Raw genomic sequence first — 22,381 nt, 5'->3', positions numbered from 1 at the left:
TAGTAAAACTGAAGTCACGAGATATATTACAGACAGTCACAATCAAGAAAGTGATGTTCACTCAGGGCAGCCAACAATGGCCATAAAGAGGGTTCAGTAGCTCACTGGTTCAAGAACATCTTCAGGGACACTAAAGCAAAGAGATCAATATTTCAATGGAGACCCTTGGGAAAAATATTCCACTACTCTGCTTTAGCCACCGCACCACAAACAAAGCCCCTAAACGGATGTTCAGCCATGCACTGAGGCATCTAAATCCAATAAAGATCCATTCAAAGTTGTCTCCTGATCTTGTTAGGCCATCTTTTGAGTGTTGGTCAAATGCCACATACTCAACATACTCTGGACTGTGGTTAGTTCACCTTTATGTTAATGTTACTCTTTTGTATTAGTTTTCATTTTTTATTAGTTTAATTATTAGCCTTCTTCTTTTGATCCTTGTTCCAGCTTTCTGACCCTGGCAGCCAAAATAACATTCCTCTGTGAGCTACAGTTTTATTGTTAATATTACTTTATTACAGGGGTGCCCAAACTTTTTGCAACAAGGGCCAGATTTGGTGAGGTGAAAATGTGTGGGGGCCGACCATTCAGCCTGACATTCTTTGAACCATTAACATAATTTAACTCATTTAAACAAGGAATCGCGTAGCCGTAATATTTGGGGACATTAGTGAAATGATCTGCCACTTGGTCAATACTGCTGCCTGTGTGCTGAAGGAGTTAGTAATAGGCACGTACTGGCATGGAGTGAGGCACCGCCCTTGCATACTGTACTGGCACGTCCGTACGTCTTTTTCACCTTCAGCACTAAAGAAGTATGTGAGAGTGGCGCGTCTCTACGTTCCAGTACATGTCTATTGCTAACACCTTCAGCACACAGGCAGCAGTATAGACCAAGTGGCAGATCATTTCACTAATGCGCCCAAATATTACTGCTATGGCTACGCGATTCCTGATTGCACTGGTCTGGCGGCATTATTATTAATTTCATGACGGAGGCTGCGGGCCGTTGTAAATTTGAAAACAGGCCGCAATTGGCCCGGGGGCCGGACTTTGGACATGCCTGCTTTATTACTTTTTCTTTCCATCTTCCAGGCTCTTGTTTTAAACCACTGCCAAGGTGCTATGATAAACTGGACCTTAGCAGCCAAATAGCTGCTGATATTCAAACCACTAAAAGCTATTTAACAAAAAGTGAATTTGAAAATTAAAATTAATTTGAAATTAAAAAATTGATCACATCAGAATATACTTTTTACTATGCAGCCGTGAAACTGAATCAGTCTTCTACAGTAAATGTTAATTTGCTACTCTACTGTACAAGAACTACAAGAATGAAATAAAAACTGAATTATAAAAAAAAATCCTCAGGCCAAAATATTCTTCATGCAGGTAATACATCTTAATCTAATCTAAATCAGCTTCACTGAGAAGTTCATCATTCAGAGTTATCTCTGAATCTATATATATATATATATATATATATATATATATATATATATATATATATATATATTATTAACATGTATTTATATAGCGCCAACTATCAATACCGGTACAAAAGGTGAGGATGTATATATAAATATATATATATATATATATATATATATATATATATATATATATATATATATTTATTTATTTATTTATTAGGGATGCACGGAATCCAGGATTCGGCCTTTTGCAGCAGGATTCGGCCAAATCCAAATACTAATTCGCATATGCAATTTAGGGGTGGGGAGGGAAAAATCACATGACTTGTCACAAAATAAGGAAGTAAAATTTTTTTCCCCTTATAGTATTGTTCCCATAGACTGTGTGATATTGTGTTGATGTGTCAAATACACAGCAAAATGGCTGCACATGAAACACATGGAAGGTTCTGGTAACCGCTCATTACTTTACTCACGTGCTTCAGGGTGGTCTCAATATTGTCTTTTAGAATATTATTTTCATTCAGCAAGCATTCTAGCCTTTGTTGCAGGTCATCTTTTAACAGAACGGAGGTCTCCAGCTCTTTCTGAAGGATTTCAAGTTTGTTAGACATTTCCAGCTTTTCTTCTTGAAGTCTTTCCAATAAATACTGATTTCTCTCAAGTTTTTCTTCAAGAACTTTCATCTCTGAGACAGAACTCTGATCACTTCTATCCTGCTCCACTGAATGCTGGTCATTGCTGCCCTCACTACTGTCAGCTTGTACAGCGGTTTCCAGATTCTCCTCGGATATATTGGTATTTCTAGTCTGCACAAGTTCAAAGTAAGCTCTATCCTTTATATCCAGCCTTTCTTCTGTAGCCTTTAACTGTGCTTTCAGGATCTCTATCTCATCTACCAGCTTCTGTAAACCACTGAACTCCTCTTCCAAGCCATTCCTCTTTTCCTGAAAGAATGTTCACAAAGAAAATGGATGTAGAGAGTGATTTTGAGACAATTTGCAATTGGTTTTCATTTTTTATTATTTGTTTTTTTAGTAAACTTTTTATTCAGCAGCAACTCTGCAATTTCAGCAAACTGGTTGCTAGGGCACATGTCACCCTTGCAACTTCACACTGATTTGAATAAGAGACTGGAATATGAATAGGAGAGGATCTGAATAGAAATTTGAGTAATACATTTGTAGCCTTACAGAGTATTTGTTTTCAAAAGTGATCAGTGATTCCTATTTGAAATCTGGAAAGAGTCAGAAGAAGAAGCCAAATAATTTAAAAACTATAAAAAATAAATAATAAAGACCAATTGAAAAGACTGTTTTACAACATACTAACCACCCCTTTAATGGCAACAAGTTTGGGTGGACAAGTGTATATTCATATACTGACACACAGTTGATATTTAGGCAATATTCCATATCCTGCTAGAATATATGACAAAATGTAATATTTCTGCAGTTTCAGAAAACGGTAACCATTTAAAGGGGAACTATTTTTTCATTACATTTTTCATTGCAAAAATGAAAATGTAATATAAGTTGCATCTGTCTTAATTCTCTCTTCATAGAGGAGTCTAATACAGCTTTTTTTTGGGGGGGCTCCTTCAAAATCACACGAAATCTGGTCTCTCCGCATGCAGTATTGTGCCAAAATTAATTATTTTGTTAGATTTTGTCTTAGCTGGGATCGATTATTAAGTGAGCTCTAATATATCTGTTAGGAAAGGGATAACACCCCCCCCCCAAAAGATATATTAGATCTAATTGTCTAAATCAGACTCCTGCATGAAAAGAGCATGAAGAGAGACTGATGCGGAGAGGGAAATAATGATCAACTTGGTTAAGAAACGATACAGAATCCTTCATTAATTCGATTTAAAAAGTTTATTATTTCAGTATGATAAATATAATTAGATCTTCTAAAATGCCACAAGAAGCACTTTAATACACCTCCTGGTGTGTGCCAAACTCAGCCTACCCTATGCTCCCTGTGCCATACTCTGCCTTCCCTATGCTCCCTGTGTGTGTGTCATACTCTGCTTTCCCTATGCTCCATGTGTGTGTGTGTGTGTGTGTGTCATACTCTGCCGTCCCTATGCTCTCTGTGTGTGCCATGAAATGCATGTTGGGGAGGAGCCTGGTGGGGGTTTGTTAGCATTTGGAAGTTGGTGTTGGGGGTTGCTGTGTTATCCACTGTCTTAATAAGTGACTCAATAAACTTGTTCCACATATGAGCGATATCCCTGCAGTGAACACCAACCATTTTGTTTTTTTGTTGTTTTTTTGTGAGCTTCTGACCACTCTAGTTTCCTACGCAAACCTCTTTAGTGTCTGTCCTATGCTCTTCAGCCAGTGTTTATGTAGGTAAAAAGTCCAAAGATCAAGATATTCAAAGTGCTCTTCTGAACCTAAAACCAAGAGTATCCTTGTATTTACAGACATGCGTTACCTGTTCGTAAGTCACAAATTCTTTTTCAGTTGTTGCACTCTTTTCTTTCAAAGCATCTAGTCTCAAAAGCAACTGATCTTTTTCTCTTTGTAGTAAGTCAAGATTCTCCATAGCGGTCTCATATTTTGTTTCTGGAGACAAGACACGATATTACAGACCAAATTGAGTAAAGATGTCAAAATTACAATGCGATTGATAACATAACATTACAATATGTCTTACCAACTTCACGAAGAATGTTAGCATTTTCAATCAGCTGATTTTCCAGTTCCTGGACTCTCTTTTGCTCTTTATCCACTTGACACTGAAGCCGATTGTTACGGACGGTCTCTTTCTCCAGTTGAGCAACAGAGCCATCATCTTCCTGTAAATGTACCAAATAAAGTTAGATTTCAACAAAAGTTGCATCTGATGAAGTACTAAGAGTCAAAACTTTAGACCTTTAGTCTGAATTTTCTGACTGATCGCTACTACTATATGTGGAGATTCCATTTTTAAATTCTACAATTATTTAAAATAAAGGGGTAGTAAACTTTGCACACATTTTTACACATGAGGTTTAATGAAATAAAGTTCACAAAGCTTACAGCAGACCAAATAGCCCAAATGTTTACTTTTAAACAGATGACCAGTAAGCACTACCTTCTGGTTGGTTGGTTGCTGTATGTTGCACTTGACAAGAGTTATGACAAGCCATAAAGTGAGAAATATGACCCTTAGGTTGTGTCCAGTCAGACAGTTTCATAAAGCAAAATGAAGGGTCAGGCTTATCAAAGTTGGAATAGATAATGATGCATTCTCTGATGTAATTTTTAACAACTCCATTAAATTAGCCTGCAGTATTCACTTCAGTATGATCATAGTTCATAGTTCTGCAATTCAGTATCACAGAGTGCTCCAATGAATGTTTAAAGAAACGTAATCCCAGAGAAGGGATTTAAATTTACAATTTTTTTTCCAGCTAGGTTCTGTTAGTATTCATTAGTGATCATTATGGATCTGATTTAAATGGCTTCAAGTATTAACATAATCCACTCAATTCTGAATAACTTAATCTGGCTGCAAAATTTACACTTTTTTAATAGATAAACAACTGAAAAACTCTCAGAACTCCTAGTTTCTACTAGACACTACTATTAAATGTGAAGATTATGGGGGGTATTTATTAAAGGTCGAGTTGTGTTTTCCCGTATAGTTTTTCGAGGGTAGTTTCACTAAAAACTCAGGATAAAAAAAACTTGAATCTTTTCATGATTTATTATGCCCCGAAGCTGCAAAAAGCTTGACTCTAATAATCCAGCTAAAACCTGTTAAGGTCATGTAGAAATCCACGGCAGACGTCCCTTGAACAATTTGAAGACGTTTTTTGCCTTCATGATTTTCGGTGGTTTGCACTCGAAAACTCGATCAATTCAAGATTTTTTAGCCTATAACTCGATCAATTAGAGGAATTAAAGTTTTTCCCCCTGATTGCATTCAATAGAGTTTCTTACATATAAGTTTTTTCATAAAAAAGCAAACAGTCAGATTGTGAGTTTATGCGAGGTAGAAAAAAAAACCTCACAAACTAGACGGTTGATAAATAACCCCTAAGGTGTCTCATTTTTTGTGGACAATATTACCTGTCTGTAGAGCTCCAATTCTTTGACAACCAAGTCATGGGCTAATTTTAAGGATTCCAAATCTGAGAGAATCTGTTCTTTTTCTCCATTGACCAAAGCTAGTGTTTCCTTTGCAGTTTCATATTTAGATCCTGAAATGAAAATACAGATTAAAAATCCTAGCTTGAGCCACATTATATATTTTATCTTGTCATAATATATATATATATATATATATATATATATATATATATATATATATATATATATATATATATATATATATATATTATTGTAGTTTTCTCACCTTCTTCTTTCAGCATGTCAAGTGTTTTGCTAAGCTGGTGTTCAAGTTCTTCAGCTTTTTTAGCTGCATTTTCTTCCTGAGCATCAGATTGCTCACATTCCTGTACATTTGTACAAGGGAATGCTTCCTTAAAACAAATACAAATATTTATGTAATATGTGCAGACTAGGGAAGAATGAACCTGCATATTGTAGCTTTTCCAGTTGATGGTTTTGCACAGGGCTTCCACTGTGCTCTAAAAAAACTGATGCCCATAAAAGTATCTTTTTGGAAGAATTGTTATTAACATGAATACTTCTCTATACAAGAAACACTAAGTGGAAAATGCAGTTTGCTTGAAAATTCCAACAGTAATATACAAACATATTCTAGGTTAACTAATAAATATATCTCAGATAAGGCTTTGATAATGGGAAAGATTTTTCCCCTTTTATCAGACTTCATATCTGAGAGATTTGTGTTACTTTGAGAGATTTGCAGAGATAAGCTGCTGTATGAAACCATGGTATCGCATTCCACCAAATACATGCAAAGTATATTGTACTGGCAGCTTTCTCCCCAATATATGTTAATATAACATCAGTTGCCAGTACAAAACAATTACGAATTGTAGACATTTTTCTTGCAAAGATTTCCCAGAAGTCTAAGTAATCTGAGGCGAAACCACTGAAGAAAAGAGTAGGGTTAAAAAAAAAAAAACGAAGCATCTGGCTAGGTCACAATGCACAGCATAACATATCTTGGGTCCTATCAGCATACAGGAACAGTTACAAATATTTACATGGTACTATTTGCTACTAAGTCAACCTGTACCTGATAGCATGAGCTAAACTTTTAAAAAGGTCCACTGGGGCAGGAACTGATGTGAATAATGTTCAATCTCCGTAAAGCACTATGCAAAATGTGTCCGTGATATATTTCTAAAAGTTTATAATAATGCATTTATTGAAAATACGAATTACCTGTTTGTAGGACTCAAGTTCCCTTGTTTGAATCTCACTGGTTAATTTTAGGGAATCGAAAGCTAGAAGAAGCTGGTCTTTTTCCATGGTCACTAACTCAAGAGTCTCCAAAGCATTTTCATATTTGGAACCTGCATTAAAATGGAAAAAAAAAATTCTAATCTGTACCACATTAAAGTAGGTTTGTTTGTTACGTTTCCAAAAGAAACACAATTATGACGTCAGCCATTGTCCATATCTAAGGAAAAAAAGGACACTTCTTATGTAGGCCTGCATTGTGACTGGACTATTTCAGCAGGCAGACATTTATCTCAGTATAAAATGCCCAAATATTTGTTTTAAAAAATCCTTTCAAACCCTACCAAAACAATTATTTACGTCAGTATGGGTCAAGAATGTTAAAGGCATAGTTACTGAAATGAAGAAGGTGGATTAAAACAGAAGATAAGAATATAGTAGACAAATAGCTCACTGAACATGAGCATTTTTGTGATATATGGGATAACTCTAAGATCCCTTAAATGGGTAGTTCACCTTAGTTAACTTTAGTATGTTTTAGAATGGCCAATTCTTATCAACTTTTCAGTTGGTTTTCAATTTCTTTTGTTATAGTTTCTTTCCAGCCTTCAAATGGGGGTCACTGACCCCAGCAGCCCAAAAATGACTGTTCTGCGAGGCTACAATTTTATCGTTACTTTTTATTCAGGCCTTTCTTTTTAATCCTCTAGTCTGTCATGGCTACCGCTGCCTGCTTGCTAAGGTAATTGTGACCCTAAGGTGAACAACCCCTTTGAAAACTAGAAAAAAGTGTAATATCTGTGAATGCTTTGAGCCTTACTGGTATCTTGAAGATTTTCAGAAATGCTCTTAAGTAGATTTTCTTGCTCCTCAATTTTCCTGAGCTTTTCATCAAGCTGATTTTGCAGTTGTGTATTAGCTCTCTCTTCTGCAAGCTCAGCGGAGTACTGGACAGAATCATGCTTTAGCTCCTGCTATAATATAATTTTGAAACAGGGGGTTATGGCAGTGTTTTTCAAACTATGGGTCTTGACGTTAAATGGGGGGGGGGGGGGGGGTGTTGAAAATGTATTGGATACCAAAAACTTATTTGAATCACAACATCTATATTGTCATTTTCAGTGTCACATTTAACCCATTTGAACCACCATCCTCTCAACATGTGACCCAGCACAGTGATTTGTGAGAGATCTGAATCAAATCATTTTACCTTTTTTACCCATATTTGTGCATAAAATGTGCCTTGTAAATGTCTAATTTGTGGTAAAGGAAAAAATCTATTAATTTACATTGCATGATTATCTTTATTTTCTTTTTATCTTTTAAGAGAATTGCCACTCTTGGCAGGTATTTGGCATATATACAGTATTTAATCAGCAATTTTACTACCTGACTCGGGTCAGTGTTGCTTTTATCCATCTCCACCTCCCATTTACTTTTAGGGTTATTATACATCTCTTTCTCCATGACATTTCCTTATTTATCAGAGGTATCATTTATTGACTGCCATCAGTGTTTAGCTTTAGCATTTTACAAAATATAAAGTAATCAAGCTCATATAGAAGTCAGCTCCCATTTAAGAAGACTAAAATAATGCAAGTAGTGTTACCAGTAATTTATTATTTTTTACATCACTAGGGGGCACATTTACTAAGGGTCGAATATCGAGGGTTAATTAACCCTCGATATTCGACCAGGAACTAAAATCATTCGACTTCGAATATCGAAGTCGAACGATTTAGCGCTAATACTTCGATCGAACGATCGAAGGATTATTCGTTCGATCGAACGAACGATTAAATCCTTCGAATCGAACGATTCGAAGGATTTTAATACAACGATCGAACGAATATCCTTCGATCAAAAAAACATAGGCAAGCCTATTGGGACCTTCCCCATAGGCCAACATTGAGTTCGGTAGCTTTTAGCTGCCGAACTAGGGGGTCGAAGTTTTTCTTAAAGAGACAGTACTTCGATTATCGAACGATCGAATAGTCGAACGATTTTTCGTTCGAATCGTTCGATTCGTAGTCGAAGTCGTAGTCGAAGGTCGAACTAGCCCATTCGATGGTCGAAGTAGCCAAAAAAACACTTCGAAATTCGAAGTTTTTTTTATTCTAATCCTTCACTCGAGCTTTGTAAATGTGCCCCTATGTGTTACAATGACTTACCTGGGATTTGATTTCATCCAACAACTGTGTTTTCTTCTTCAGTTCATCTAAAACGTTACGCAGTTCATCCTGTGTTTCAATTGACTAAAAAAAAAAATGACTTTGGTAAAAACAGAGCAGCAGGCAAATGACACTTCAGTGCTCTAAAATTATTATCCTACCATTTCAATATTTTCTTGAAGATTAAGCCTTAGCTCATCTCTCTCTGCCCTTAAACTGCCAATTATTTCTTGAAGCTCTTCCTTCTCCTGAACAGTGGCCATCATTTTCTCCTGTAGTTGCTTTAACTCAACATATCCTTCCTTTTCCATGTCTCTCTCGGAAAATAGTTGTAATTCTTCAGTCAGCTCATTGATCTACCAAGAGAAAACCAAGACGAAATTCCCGAATAAACACTGTGGTTTATAAAGGACAATGTGACGACTTATGAATAAGCAACAGAAGCTAACCCTGTATTTTGGATTCATGCTTTCCCAGTGTTCCCCTCTTTGTATGAAAAATGGAAGCAGAACAGCAAGTAGGACTATCTAAAGATATGTTTTTATTCACAAAACACTACAACAGCATTATACCGATCTGCTCAATTTCACACCAAGCTGAAGTCTCTACTGTCTACTCTGTCCCTAAATTTCTGTTTGACACTCAGATGAAAGAGGAGGTGATAAAGGGATGAAATTAAGGAGAAGGGAAAAATTGTGCATATACAAACTAAAAACATAACATCTGTTATGCATCCAACGTCCTACATACAACCCGGGGTACCCGATACACTGCAGCGCTCTACATGGAGTTGGTGGTGCTACAGTTCTCACAATACATCGTAGCATTTCTAATCAAACCAGCTTTGTATGCACTACAGCAGGGATCCCCAACCTTTTGAACCCGTGAGCAACATTTAGACGTAAAAGGAGTTGGGGAGCAACACAAGCATGAAAAATGTTCTTGGGGTGCCATATAAATTCCGTGATTGGCCATTTGGTAGCCCCTATGTGGATTGTCAACCTACATTGAGGAATCTTTAGAGTTGTGAACAAACAGGCTCCAAACTGCAGAAGCTGTGCTGCAAGTTTTTTATTTTAACACAACATGTTTCGAGCTGTGTGGCTCTTTTTCAACACTTGAAAAAGAGCCACACAGCTCGAAACAGCTTCTGCAGTTTGGAGCCTGTTTGTTCACAACTCTAAAGATTTTGCATTTGCACTAGCCTCTACCTGGGACAGAGGCCGTGACACAGGCATTCTACCGTGACCAAAAGGTACAAAAATCTTTTCTCTAACCTACATTGAGGCTCTGTTTGGCAGTGCACCTGGGTTTTCTACAACCAAAACTTGCCTCCAAGCCTGGAATTCAAAAACCAGCACCTGCTTTGAGGCCACTGGGATCAACATACAAAGGGTTGGAGAGCAACATGTTGCTCACGAGCTACTGGTTGGGGATCACTGCACTACAGAAAATAACTAACCTTGCTACAATATTCCTCTGCTTGTTCTTTGAGCTTATTGTTGTCTTCCTTTAAACTCTTCAACATGGACTGCAAAGCTTCTCTTTCTTCAGATTTGCCCAATATCTCCTTTTCAAGGGCATGGAGTTTTTGTGTGACTTCAAGGTTTTCTCCCTCTACGGATTTTACATGTGCACGAAGTAGCTCCAGCTCTGAAACTAAAGCCTTACAAGATGTTTGAAGTTCATCTCTTTCACCACGTAGGATTTCATTTTGTTCCAAATTTTCTTTAAACAGGGACATCTTTAAAAGGTAAATAATCCAGTGAGTTACTGTAAATATCAGTAGAGTTTACCAATTTATCATTGTCTGGCATTTACACCAGATCGGAAGGAGAAACCGGAAAAAAAGATCTAACTTGTATGCGCTTGCTCCCTACCAGCACAAACATATCAGCCTCATTCCCACAACCTATCCAGCAATTCTGTGCACTAGGGTATTCAGTCCACTGCAGGACTTTCTAACCTCCTCTTAGAACACCTTGCTCTGAATTTTAGGGGTGATTTCAGCTATTGATGTGAATTTTTCCACACAAAACCCCTATAATTTGAAAAGAGTTATACTTTTTTAACATGTTCGTGTCAAACTGATGTTTGTTTATGCTGTACCAGACTATAAATCAATCAAGGATCATGTTTGCCTAGTCAAGAAGGTTAAAGACAGACAGGTAGTGGATAACTGAGACTTACACAAGGCGGATACTGCAAAAAATACCTGTAGTGAGGTTAGGAAAAATATATACAACTGGAAATTTATACATTCACCTCTACACACAAATAAAATGGATAGGAATACTGAACACCACAGATGTTAGGGTCTGCATTATTATTGTCAATCCATTACGTATTATATTTAATAAATTCAGAAATGACGTTTCAATTTTTTTTATATGTCTACATACCTTCACGATTGCTACTTATAGTTCAGAACAGATAACAGCTTTTACTTAAACTCTGAAAAAGCAGGACATTTAAAACAAACCTTTTCCTGTTCAGCAGTTGCATCATGGTTTGGTGATGAAATGTCTCCAACACAATCTACAAGCTGTTGTCTCAAGCTATCAACCAATTGCTTCTGTGCTCTCAACTCTTCCTGGGCTGCCCTTAGTTCATCTTGTGTTTCAATTGACTGTACAATACAAAGCATAAACAAAACAAGCTGGTAAGTTCATTTTAGAGGACATGTAAAGCCTACATTTTCTTACCATGTACTGTATATAAGTTGGCCATATCTTCCCCACCAAATCATTTGTGTTACCTCTGGGAGACTTGCTTGTGTTATTTCTCTTGCCTAAATTGGGGGACACAGGCACCATGGGGATGAAGATCCTGCAGCTGGAGATGGACACTATGTTGCAAACTGTGACTCCTCCTCCTGCCCTGGGCTTCATCCCCTGCCTCCTCCTATTACCTTCAGTTTCTTTTAGTGTCCTCAGAAGGAGAAGACACGGATTTCTGTGGCTGGAGCACGGATCAGGGCCCCAGGCCTAAGATCTTGCCACTTTCAGGGGCCACTGAATTATTCAAGAGCCTCTCCAGCTGCACCCTTTATGCCCTTCAGCCTTCCCGCTCTCCGGAGGTCTGCAGGCTTGCTCCTCACCCCTGCGCTGTCTTCCCGCTCTACGGAGGTCTGCAGCAGCGGTATACACCCACCTGGGTGTATACTAGCATACATGGATGTATATATATATATATATATGTATTACATCACTGCATGTGTATATATATATATATATTTATATTTTTCTGTGTGCTTATCTTCACAGGGGTCTATCTACACAGGGCACAACTGAGCTGGCTTCCCTAGGTGAGTACCTGCTTCATTTTATCACCCACCCACAACTCTCTCCTAGGCCCCTAGCTTAGTTCCCACTATCACACAGGGCCCTTTACCGTGGCGTTCTGTTTCTGACGCCATTCTCCGCCTTTCCCTTGGGTGACACGCATCTGCGTTCCACCACCTTCCATTTCCGCCCCCTCCTGGCTTCTGGCGCGCTTTTCTTCTCTAAGCGCCATTTTGTCTCTTCGTGACACGCATATGCGTTCCAGCACTCGCTCTGACGCCTTCACACGCGCTCACTCTTGCGCCTCTGCCAGTCGCACATAACTTTACCGGATGGTCTCTGGATACCAACGCGGGCTCAGGTCTGTTCTCTATCCTACATGCCTTACCCTGCGCTCTCTCTCTCTCATCGCTCTTCTCCCTCTGCAGAATCCTTCTGGAGCGCGTCCTGACTGTCACTGCAGTACAGCTTGCAACGCCTTTTCCCATCTCTGTCTGCCTACCCTTACTACAACAGGTGCTGCGGTGGTGCATTGCATAAGGTGTCGCTTCTCTCTCCAGGCAGGTCACTCATTTTTTTCTTGCCCACGGGGAGTGTTATTGCTGTTTGCTACTCTGTGCATGTATGCCCTTGTATGCTGTGGGAGTATGGGTACCATGTGTCACTTCATATCTCCCCTTTTTCTCTCTGCAGGCCACCCCATCCCTATTGCCTAGCCTTTTTCCCCTGCCTCACAAAAAATAAATAAATAAATAAAGAACTAAATACATACGTATTTCTAAAGGGATACTATTAGGGAATCTATACTCCCTGCTATTCTTCCGTGAAGGAGCATTATGGCTAACAAGGCAGAAGAGCCCAGGACCATCAAGTCCTCAGCTCAATCCCACCCACAGGTTTCTTTTTTAGCCTGCTCAAATTGTAAAGCAAAATTTAATTCAGCCTCGGCTGATTCACTGTGTGGGGCCTGCAGAAAACCTGACTCGCTGCCGCCCTCCCCGGCAGCTAGCTCTGACTCTGATCTACTTAGGGCCTTATCCCTCTCACTTGCAGGCATTCCGCATACCCGAGACCCTGGACAAGGTTCTTGAGCGTTTATCGCAACCTGCCCACGTTGACCCACGACCATCTCCTACAGACTCTCCTGAGGAAGGTCTCTCTGATGAGGAAGGTCTGGTCATCTCTGATCAGGACCTCCCTGATCTTGACACAGATGCCCCCAGAACCCAAGGGGAGGTGGAGGGCCTCATTCAAGCGGTACTCAGCACACTAAACATTGAGGACTCCACTGCCTCTATTGAACCTGCTAAGAACATTTTCAAACGGCACAAGAAGAGCTTATGTTTTTTCCCCAGCATACGAACAGTTCGATGAGATTATCAAATCCCAATGGAAAAACCCTGATCACAGGGTACAGCTCTCCAAACGCTTCACCCAGACTTATCCATTCCCGAAGGAATGCATCGGCTCTGGTCTTCTCCTCCCGCAGTAGATCCTCCGGTCTCCAGGCTATCTAGGAATACCACCATTCCGGTCGCTGACGCGGCCGCATTTAAAGACCCCATCGACAAGCGTCTCGAGGGTTTCTGCAAATCTGCCTTCACAGCTTCCGGTTCCGCCTTCCGTCCTATTTTCGCTATAGCCTGGGTGGCGAAGGCCATGGAGGTCTGGGTCAAACAGGTGGCTCAGCACATCGGATCCGAAGAACCTTCTACCGACAACTTACTCTCCCAAATCGCTGACGCCACTACATACATTGGAGACGCAGCTCTTGATACAGCACGGATGGTTGCGCAAGCTTCCGCTCAGTCTGTAGCAGCTCGCAGATTTTTGTGGTTAAAATCTTGGTCCGCTGACCTAACATCCAAACGCTCCCTAGTCAGCATACCCTTCCAAGGAAAACTCCTCTTCGGGGCTGAATTGGACAAGATTATCTCTCAGGCAACAGGGGGCAAGAGCACCCTTCTTCCTCAATCTCGACCCAGGAGACCACCCTTCAAACTGAGGCCCCTTTTTTCGTCCCTTCAGTCACGGGCAAAGATCAAAGACGCAACCTGACAAGTCCAACTCCAACTTCCGCTCCCGCTTTCAGGGCAAACAAAGACAAGCTTGGTCCTCTTCCAAGTCTACCTCCAAGCCCTCTCAAGACAAGTCTCACACGGCATGAAGGTGTGCCCCCTCTCGACGGGATACCCTTAGGAGGTCGGCTCATTTCCTTTCGAGAGGTATGGCACAACACGATTCGGGATCAGTGGGTCCTCCGGGTGGGTCACTCAGAATGCTGATCGACTTCACCCAGCCCCCCCCCACAGATTTTTTGTATCCAGAATGCCGACCAAGGCCTCCGACAAAACCAATTTCTCTCCGTCATACAAGACCTCGCCTTAGAGGGAACCGTTCAACCCGTACCACCAAGGGCCGAACGAAGAGGCTACTATTCAAATCCTTTTCATGGTTCCCAAGAAGGACGGTTCCCTCCGGCCCGTCTTAGATCTCAAGGATCTCAATCCATTTGTTCGGAAATGCTATTTCAAAATGGAGTCAATACAGTCGGTACTGTCATCCATGGAGGAAAACGAGTTCATGACAGTTATCGACATCAAGGACGCGTATCTCCATATACCGATCCACCCAGCTCATCACGGCTTCCTCAGATTCTACGTGGATGGCCAGCATTGGCAGTTCGTCGCCCTACCCTTCGGTCTGTCATCAGCTCCACGCACGTTCACAAAGGTCATGGCGGCAGCACTGGAGGAACTCAGACTCAAGGGTGTACCGGTCATTCCTTATTTGGACGATCTCCTCGTCAAAGGTCCTTCCGCGCCAGTAGCCCTCCGCCACACAACCCTAGTGCTAGAGACACTCACCTCCTTGGGCTGGACGATCCATTTCAAGAAGTCGAACCTCCACCCGACCCAATCCACAGAGTACCTGGGTTTCGTGCTGGACTCCAGACAAGGGAAGGCCTTCCTTCCACGGGACAAAGCCATGACGCTCCAGAGCCGAATTCGGTCGCTCATGGGACCCAACACCATACCTTCGGACAGCCATGCAGACCCTGGGCACGATGGTCGCCTCCTTTCCGGCCATCCCATATGCGCAGGCTCACACCAGATCTCTCCAACACACCATTCTGCTCCACAAACGCAGGGATCGCAGCAACCTGGATCGCAAGATAGCCATTCCCAGTCGGGTACAGCTCTCTCTACACTGGTGACTTCAACCACATCGCACGAGGGGCGAAATATCCTTCCCCCCCCAACACTGGACAGTTCTCACCACGGACGCCAGTCTCCGGGGGTGGGGCGGGGTCATCGGCCACACCACTGTTCTAGGTCTATGGACCCAGAAGGAAAAGAGGCTACCCATCAACCTTCTGGAGCTCAGAGCGATACGCTACTCTCTCGAACACACGGCGTCGTTACTCCGGGGAAAGCCCGTGCGGATCCAGTCCGACAACGTGACGGCAGTGGCCTACATAAACCATCAGGGCGGGACCAGAAGTCTCAGGGCCCTCAAGGAAGCCCAAGCGATTCTAAGTTGGGCAGAAAACAACGTCCCAGCGCTCTCCGCGGTCCACTTCCCCGGTGTGGACAATTGGATAGCGGACTACCTAAGCAGAGAGACTATCGACCACGGGGAATGGAGCCTACACCACGAGGTGTTCCGCCTCATAGTGGACATGTGGGGGCTACCAGAGATCGACCTCATGGCGCCCAGGCACAACAGACAGGTCCAACAGTTCGTCTCCAGAAGCCTGGACCCCCTGGCCCACGTGGTGGACGCACTGGTGATTCCATGGCGGTTCTCCAGAGTTTACATCTTTCCCCCCCTCGCCCTTCTACCGAAAGTGCTCAAGACGATAAAGAGGGAAAGAACTCTCACCATTCTCGTGGCTCCATTCTGGCCCCGACGGTCTTGGTTCGCAGACATCGCAAACCCTTCCATCTCCCGCAGCGGGCAGACCTACTCACTCAAGGTCCAGTTGTCCACCCGAATTCTCATCTCTGGGCTTTCACGGCGTGGCTCTTGAAGCCTTGATTCTACGGCGCTCAGGAGCCCCTCCAGAGGCAGTTCCCACCATGCTGTGCGCACGCAAACCCGTCTCAGCTAAGATCTACCATCGGGTCTGGAAGACTTTCATTTCCTGGTGCGAGCAGAGGAACCTTGACCCACAACAGGCGGGAGCCCGGGAGACCCTTTCTTTCCTACAAGAAGGACTCGCGAAAGGTCTAGCCCTGAGTTCGCTGAAGGTGCAAGTGTCAGCGCTGTCCATACTTCTACAGAAAAAACTGGCACTGCACCCCAACATCAAGACCTTCTTACAAGGGGCTACACGCATTATTCCACCTTATCGTTGCCCAGTGCCTCCGTGGGACCTCAATCTGGTGCTTCCGCCCTGCAGGAGGAACCCTTCGAACCATTGGAACAGATCCCTCTGTCTACTCTATCCGAAAAGGTCGCCTTCCTTTGAGCCATCGCCTCCGCTAGGAGAGTTACCGAACTGGCGGCTTTGCCCTGCAGATCTCCCTTCACAGTTATCCATATGGACAAGGTTGTTCTCCGACCCCCGCCGGATTTTTTGCCTAGGGTGGTATCCGAGTTCCACTTGAATCAGGACATTGTGGTCCCCTCCTTGTGTCCAAACCCCAGGGGTCCCATCGAGAACAAGCTCCACACGCTCGACGTGGTAAGAGCCATCTCTTACTACCTTAAAGCCACAGCGGAAGTCAGAATATCGGACGCCCTCTTCATTATTCCCGACGGCCCTAAACGGGGCCACAAGGCGGCCATGTCGACATTGTCCAAGTGGATTCGAGCCATTATCTCCAGGGCTTATGCTGTCAAGGGGAAACCTCCGCCTCTCCAAGTGAAGGCTCACTCTACGCGTTCTCTCAGCACGTCTTGGGCATTCTGTCACCAAGCTTCAGCGGAACAGCTCTGTAAAGCGGCCACGTGGGCGTCCCTTCATACCTTCACTCGCTTCTACAGGCTCCACACTCATGCCTCAGCCGACGCTGCCTTTTGGAGGAAGGTGCTCAGAGCTGTTATTAGCTAGTCACCTGCTATACAGTGTCCCACCCTTAGGGGAGCTTTGGGACATCCCCATGGTGCCTGTGTCCCCCAATTTAGGCAAGAGAAAGAGAGATTTTTGTACTTACCGTTAAATCTTTTTCTCTTGTCCTATATTGGGGGACACAGGCCTTCCCTCCCTATTCTGACACTGTTTTTTCACACCTGTTGGTGATTTTCTCATAACGTTTTTTTTTTTTATACTTTTGATCAAAAGTTACTCTGTTCTCTTCTGTTTTGGGCTGTTCTGCTCCTTCTTCGGTTGAAACTGAAGGTAATAGGAGGAGGCAGGGGATGAAGCCCAGGGCAGGAGGAGGAGTCACAGTTTGCAACATAGTGTCCATCTCCAGCTGCAGGATCTTCATCCCCATGGTGCCTGTGTCCCCCAATATAGGACAAGAGAAAAAGATTTAACGGTAAGTACAAAAATCTCTCTATCTTTATTATATGCAATATGTGTATATATTGTGTGTATATATATATATATATATATATATATATATATATATATATATATATATATATATATATATATATATATATATATATATATATACACACATACACACATTGTGATTTGCATCTAAGAATGTTGTGTAATTCACATATTAGATAGTATCAGCACATAACAAAGACAAGCTTCAAAGACACCCTATGTAGCATACAGTTGTTAAATCCCCCCCCCCCTTTGACCAGGGGCAGCTGGAAAAGCAAACCTTCCTGTCTACACACTGCCTTTCCCCATTCCATTGTCCTGATTCTGGAATGAACTGCCTCAGGAATCCATGCCCTACCCCCCAAGATTAATGTATTGGTCACTGACCAATCAGAACCTGACATGTACTTATGGTCAGTCTATAGGTTAATACAATAGGCTAAGTTAGGCAGAGAGTGCAGAGAGTTCCTGAAGTGAGGATATAGATGACAGACCGAATGGAAGGATGAGTATCCGAGAGGCAGTGGATTTGGATCCAACATATACATATTTGTAATTGTCTTTGTAACTATTTGTTATACATTCTATGTAGTGTAACTTGTTTTATGTGTATTATTTCTGTAGATATGTATTTATAGTTTTTGTAAATAAATATATATATATTTTGATTGAACTCTTTCGTTAAAGAACCCTTATAACCAGGAATACTTATGTACATGTGTATATAAGAATAAATATACATATTTACATAAATATATCCTTGGTCAACAATTTGTACTGCATATACCTCCTCTATTTGCCAGTGCCATCACATTTTCCTAAAACAAATAGCAGCTTTCAGCCAGCGGCCATTTTCCCTCTGACACATCATGGGTAACATTGACATCAGCAAACAGCACATGTATGCTGTAAAATTCATGCAATTCAGTACGTCTGATGGGGTTTAGCACTGTAATGGTTAAGCTGAGCACAGCAGAGATGGTTAGGAGAAAAAAATTGGATCAGACAGCTAGAGTTTCTATGGGAACCAGCAATGCTATCTCTCCATTGCGGGTAGAGTGGGTTAGAGGAGGAGAAGGAAGTACAAGTAATTAAGGGGATGCTGCAGCCTTACTTTTAACCTTTAAACAACCAGAGTGGCAGGTACTGTATCTAAATATTTCAAAGAGGCTACTGACAAATTACATTTTTTTGTGCTGGGGTTTTACATGTCCTTTAACTAGATGCACTTTATACATAAACAAGGGTTTCCAGTAGTTAAATGAGGATGTGGTAAAGGGGCTACCTATTTATCTGTATAGTAAATGAGTATGTGGTAAAGGGGCTACCTATTTATCTGTATAGATGGTTCAGCTTAAACATGGATACCTGTTCAATGTTTTCACTAAGGTCTTGTTTTAGGCTTTCTCGCTCTGCTTTCAAGTCTTCTAAGTTGGTCTGAAGGCCATTCCTTTCTATAGTAATGCTTTTAATCTCTTCTTGAAGTGTTTGGAGTTTTTCTGTAACATCTAGATTCTCCAGCTGCAACTTTTGTATAGATAACGGAGAGTCAGTTATGCCTTTCTGCAGTTTTTCCATCTCTGAAATCAATTTACTCTCTCTTTCTTCCAAGTCTTGTTTTTCCTTTTGGAGATCAGACTTCGCAATACTTTGTTCTTGAAGACTTTGAAGTTGAGCTGTCAACTAAACAAAAAAAAGAAATTCCAAGTAGTTTTTGATCATAGAAAATAGTAAAATCTGCTTAGGTCATTCTTGCTTCTACTTTAAGAGTCAGGCAATGCAACTACACCTGTTAAAAACTTTATGTATTAAGGAACTAACACACTACCTGTTCATGATATAACAGCAAACACCCTTATCATTTTTTACAGATCAAGCTTATAATACTTATTCAGGCCTATCCATAAAAATAAATAGGCCTATTACTCTGAGTAAATAGATCCAAGGAATACTTACAACATTAACTTTTTCTTTCAGACTATTTCTCTCAGTCTCTAAACACACCATAATGCTGTTGCTTTCTTTAGCAAGGGCTATTAACTTGTGGTAGTCATCGATTTGTATGGGGTCTTGAGACTTCTCTTCAACTAATGTTGAGGAAGGAAGGGAGTCTGAAAGAGGCGCAAATACAGTCTGCATTTCTTGAAGCAGTTGCTCCTTATCTCTTAGAGTTTCTTCAAGTTCACGTTTGGCATCAGCAAGCTACATTAAGAAAAACAAGTTATATAAAACACAAAACTAAAACAACTCTGTTATATAATATATCCTGTACAGTTCTAGCTAACCTCTACTTCCACAGACTCCATAGTGCCTTTAAGGTTCTCAATTTCTCCTAAAAGTTCTTCAGCTTCATTTTTGTTTTTGGTAGTTTCTTCAGTTCTACAGATATAATTTTCATAAAGCTCTTCATGCATTTTCTTCATCTCCAAGTACTGCTCTTCAGCTTGCTGCACTTTTGACTGTGCGTGAGTCACTTCGTCAGTCAATTTTAAAATCAGCTGAGATTGCTCCTGCATGACAAGCTCCTGTTTGCTTATAGTCGATGTAGAATGTTCTCCTTCACACTTTAATAACATTATCTCTTCAGAAGCCTTGCTGATCTAGAAAGAAGATGTTAGATGATTTTATTTTTCTAAGAAGAATCTCTTATTCTTTTTAAGGGGCCATTTTGTGCTTAATTTTTATCTGTCCAACTATAATTAAGATGTTTCTTTTGCGTTTTTTCCCCCTTGTCTAAGGTGTCAGTCTCCCAAGATAGTTGTCCATAACCCTTTCCATCACCTCCAAAATCCATATAAAAGCAGTTAGCTGTGGGTAAAATCTACATCATGAGACATGTGTAGTAATACCAGGTCAGGATCAAGCATGATCTAGCATTCCCATGGGATATGGTACAAAGTCAGTGCATGGTCAGCCAAACAGGGCTGTAAATGAAAGTAGCCCCTATAAATACCTGGGTTGTAAAAAACAAAAACAAAAAAAAAAAACATACATACAATTCCCTGTACCAAGTATAACTTTTTAGGCAAAAGGAGTATAGTGGCTTGTAAAAAAAAAATGGTGGCCTAAAAATGAGTTTGTCTTACAAACCCAAGTGAGTTAATTAAAACTGACATTTTGAGTCAGCCATTGGTCCCAACTTTAACAGCAAATAGCATTATTGAAAGTATCACTAGGTGCATCCATGGCGTTATGCATGAGCTGCAGATGGAATATATTAGGGGACTGCCATTTCTAGAATATGTTAAATTCATAAAATACAGGTATTTAAAAGATTGCCATCAATTGCTCCTGAACTTGCATGGTATACTTGTACATGCATAGTGAAAAGGTTAGAGCAAGCTCTTATAGCGATTCCCACACCAGCTCACTTTGACTATGGTGTAATGCACATCATGAGACTGATGTATAGCTTAGCTACAGACATATGTCTTGCATATGGGAAACTCTGTACTTAGGTAAAGGAAATAACTTTCCATGTACCAACCTGATCTTTCAGGGAAGTCACTTCATTTGCCAAAGCATTTTTTTCTTCCAGGGCTTTCTCAAGCTGCTTTGAGCACTCAGAAACATTTTTCTCCAACTCCACACGAGAAAGCAAATCTACGAAGGGAAAAAATAAAAACAAAGTCCAATAATCCATCATAGTCCTATGATGTTGCACTAAAACTTAGACCAAAAAGTTTTACCGCATAAAAAGTTGCAATACTCTTCCTACGACATAGGTACAGGTGGCCATCTAAAACATAGGTAGGAAATTGTATAGAGTCATAGTTTGGGAACCCCTCTCATTTGAGCAAAAAAGATAACAGTAGTATATCTTTCATCGGGGTGTTTTCTGAACAAAGATTTTTAGTGAAGCAGTATTCAGTTGTATGAAATTAAATCAAATTTGAAAAACTGGCTGTGCAACAATTTGGGTACCCTTGTAATTTTACTAATTTGAATGCATGTAACTGCTCAATACTGATTACTGGCAGCACCAAATTGGTTGGATTAGCTCGTTAAGCCTTGAACTTCATAGGCAGGTGTGTCCAAACAAGAGAAAGGGTATTTAAGGTGGCCAATTGCAAGTTGTGCTTCTGTTTGACTCTCCTCTGAAGAGTGACAGCATGGGATCCTCAAAGCAACTCTCAAAAGATCTTAAAACAAAGATTGTTCAGTATCATAGTTTAGGGGAAGGCTACAAAAAGTTATCTCAGAGGTTTAAACGGTCAGTTTCAACAGAAAGGAATGTAATCAGGAAATGGAAGGCCACAGGCACAGTTGCTGTAGAACCCAGGTCTGGCAGGCCAAGAAAAACACAGGCGCGGCAGAGGATGCGGAGGATTGTGAGAATGGTTACAGAAAACCCAAAGATCACCTCCAAAGACCTGCAAGAACATGTTGCTGCAGATGGTGTATCTGTACATTGTTCTACAATTCAGCACAATTTGCACAAAGAACATCTGTATGGCAGGGTGATGAGAAAGAAACCCTTTCTGCACTCACGCCACAAACAGAGTCGCTTGTTGTATGCAAAAGCTTATTTAGACAAGCCACAGTCATTTTGGAACAAAGTGCTTTGGACTGATGAGACAAAAATTTAAAAAACACTTTGAAATCAAAGGAAATCAGATGGAGAAGTACAATATTCTAGAAAGGCTGTCAC

General features: G+C 41.1%; 1 protein-coding gene across 4 annotated transcripts in view; it reads right to left on the bottom strand.

Moving 5' to 3' along the window:
- cenpe.L (centromere protein E L homeolog) overlaps window positions 1–22,381 on the bottom strand; it is a 59,417-nt gene that overhangs the window by 16,636 nt on the left and 20,400 nt on the right. For 3 of the 4 annotated variants that reach the window (XM_041590640.1, XM_018251926.2, XM_041590644.1), the window contains 15 exons: window positions 21,218–21,333; window positions 20,016–20,330; window positions 19,687–19,932; window positions 19,099–19,413; window positions 11,420–11,566; window positions 10,400–10,681; window positions 9,099–9,293; window positions 8,938–9,021; window positions 7,587–7,740; window positions 6,749–6,879; window positions 5,787–5,913; window positions 5,501–5,631; window positions 4,101–4,242; window positions 3,879–4,009; window positions 1,910–2,380 (listed from right to left, as the gene is read on the bottom strand). In XM_041590640.1, coding sequence (XP_041446574.1) covers window positions 1,910–2,380; window positions 3,879–4,009; window positions 4,101–4,242; window positions 5,501–5,631; window positions 5,787–5,913; window positions 6,749–6,879; window positions 7,587–7,740; window positions 8,938–9,021; window positions 9,099–9,293; window positions 10,400–10,681; window positions 11,420–11,566; window positions 19,099–19,413; window positions 19,687–19,932; window positions 20,016–20,330; window positions 21,218–21,333 — 2,987 coding nt within the window. The remainder of the gene's footprint in view (window positions 1–1,909; window positions 2,381–3,878; window positions 4,010–4,100; window positions 4,243–5,500; window positions 5,632–5,786; window positions 5,914–6,748; window positions 6,880–7,586; window positions 7,741–8,937; window positions 9,022–9,098; window positions 9,294–10,399; window positions 10,682–11,419; window positions 11,567–19,098; window positions 19,414–19,686; window positions 19,933–20,015; window positions 20,331–21,217; window positions 21,334–22,381) is intronic. The other variant, XM_018251930.2, reaches the window with a different exon arrangement.

The sequence above is a fragment of the Xenopus laevis genome, chromosome 1L (genome assembly GCF_017654675.1).
Source record: "Xenopus laevis strain J_2021 chromosome 1L, Xenopus_laevis_v10.1, whole genome shotgun sequence".
NCBI classification, from domain to species: domain Eukaryota; kingdom Metazoa; phylum Chordata; class Amphibia; order Anura; family Pipidae; genus Xenopus; species Xenopus laevis.
Note: the sequence above shows the minus strand (reverse complement) of the source record. Positions and strands in the feature narration are given on the sequence as shown.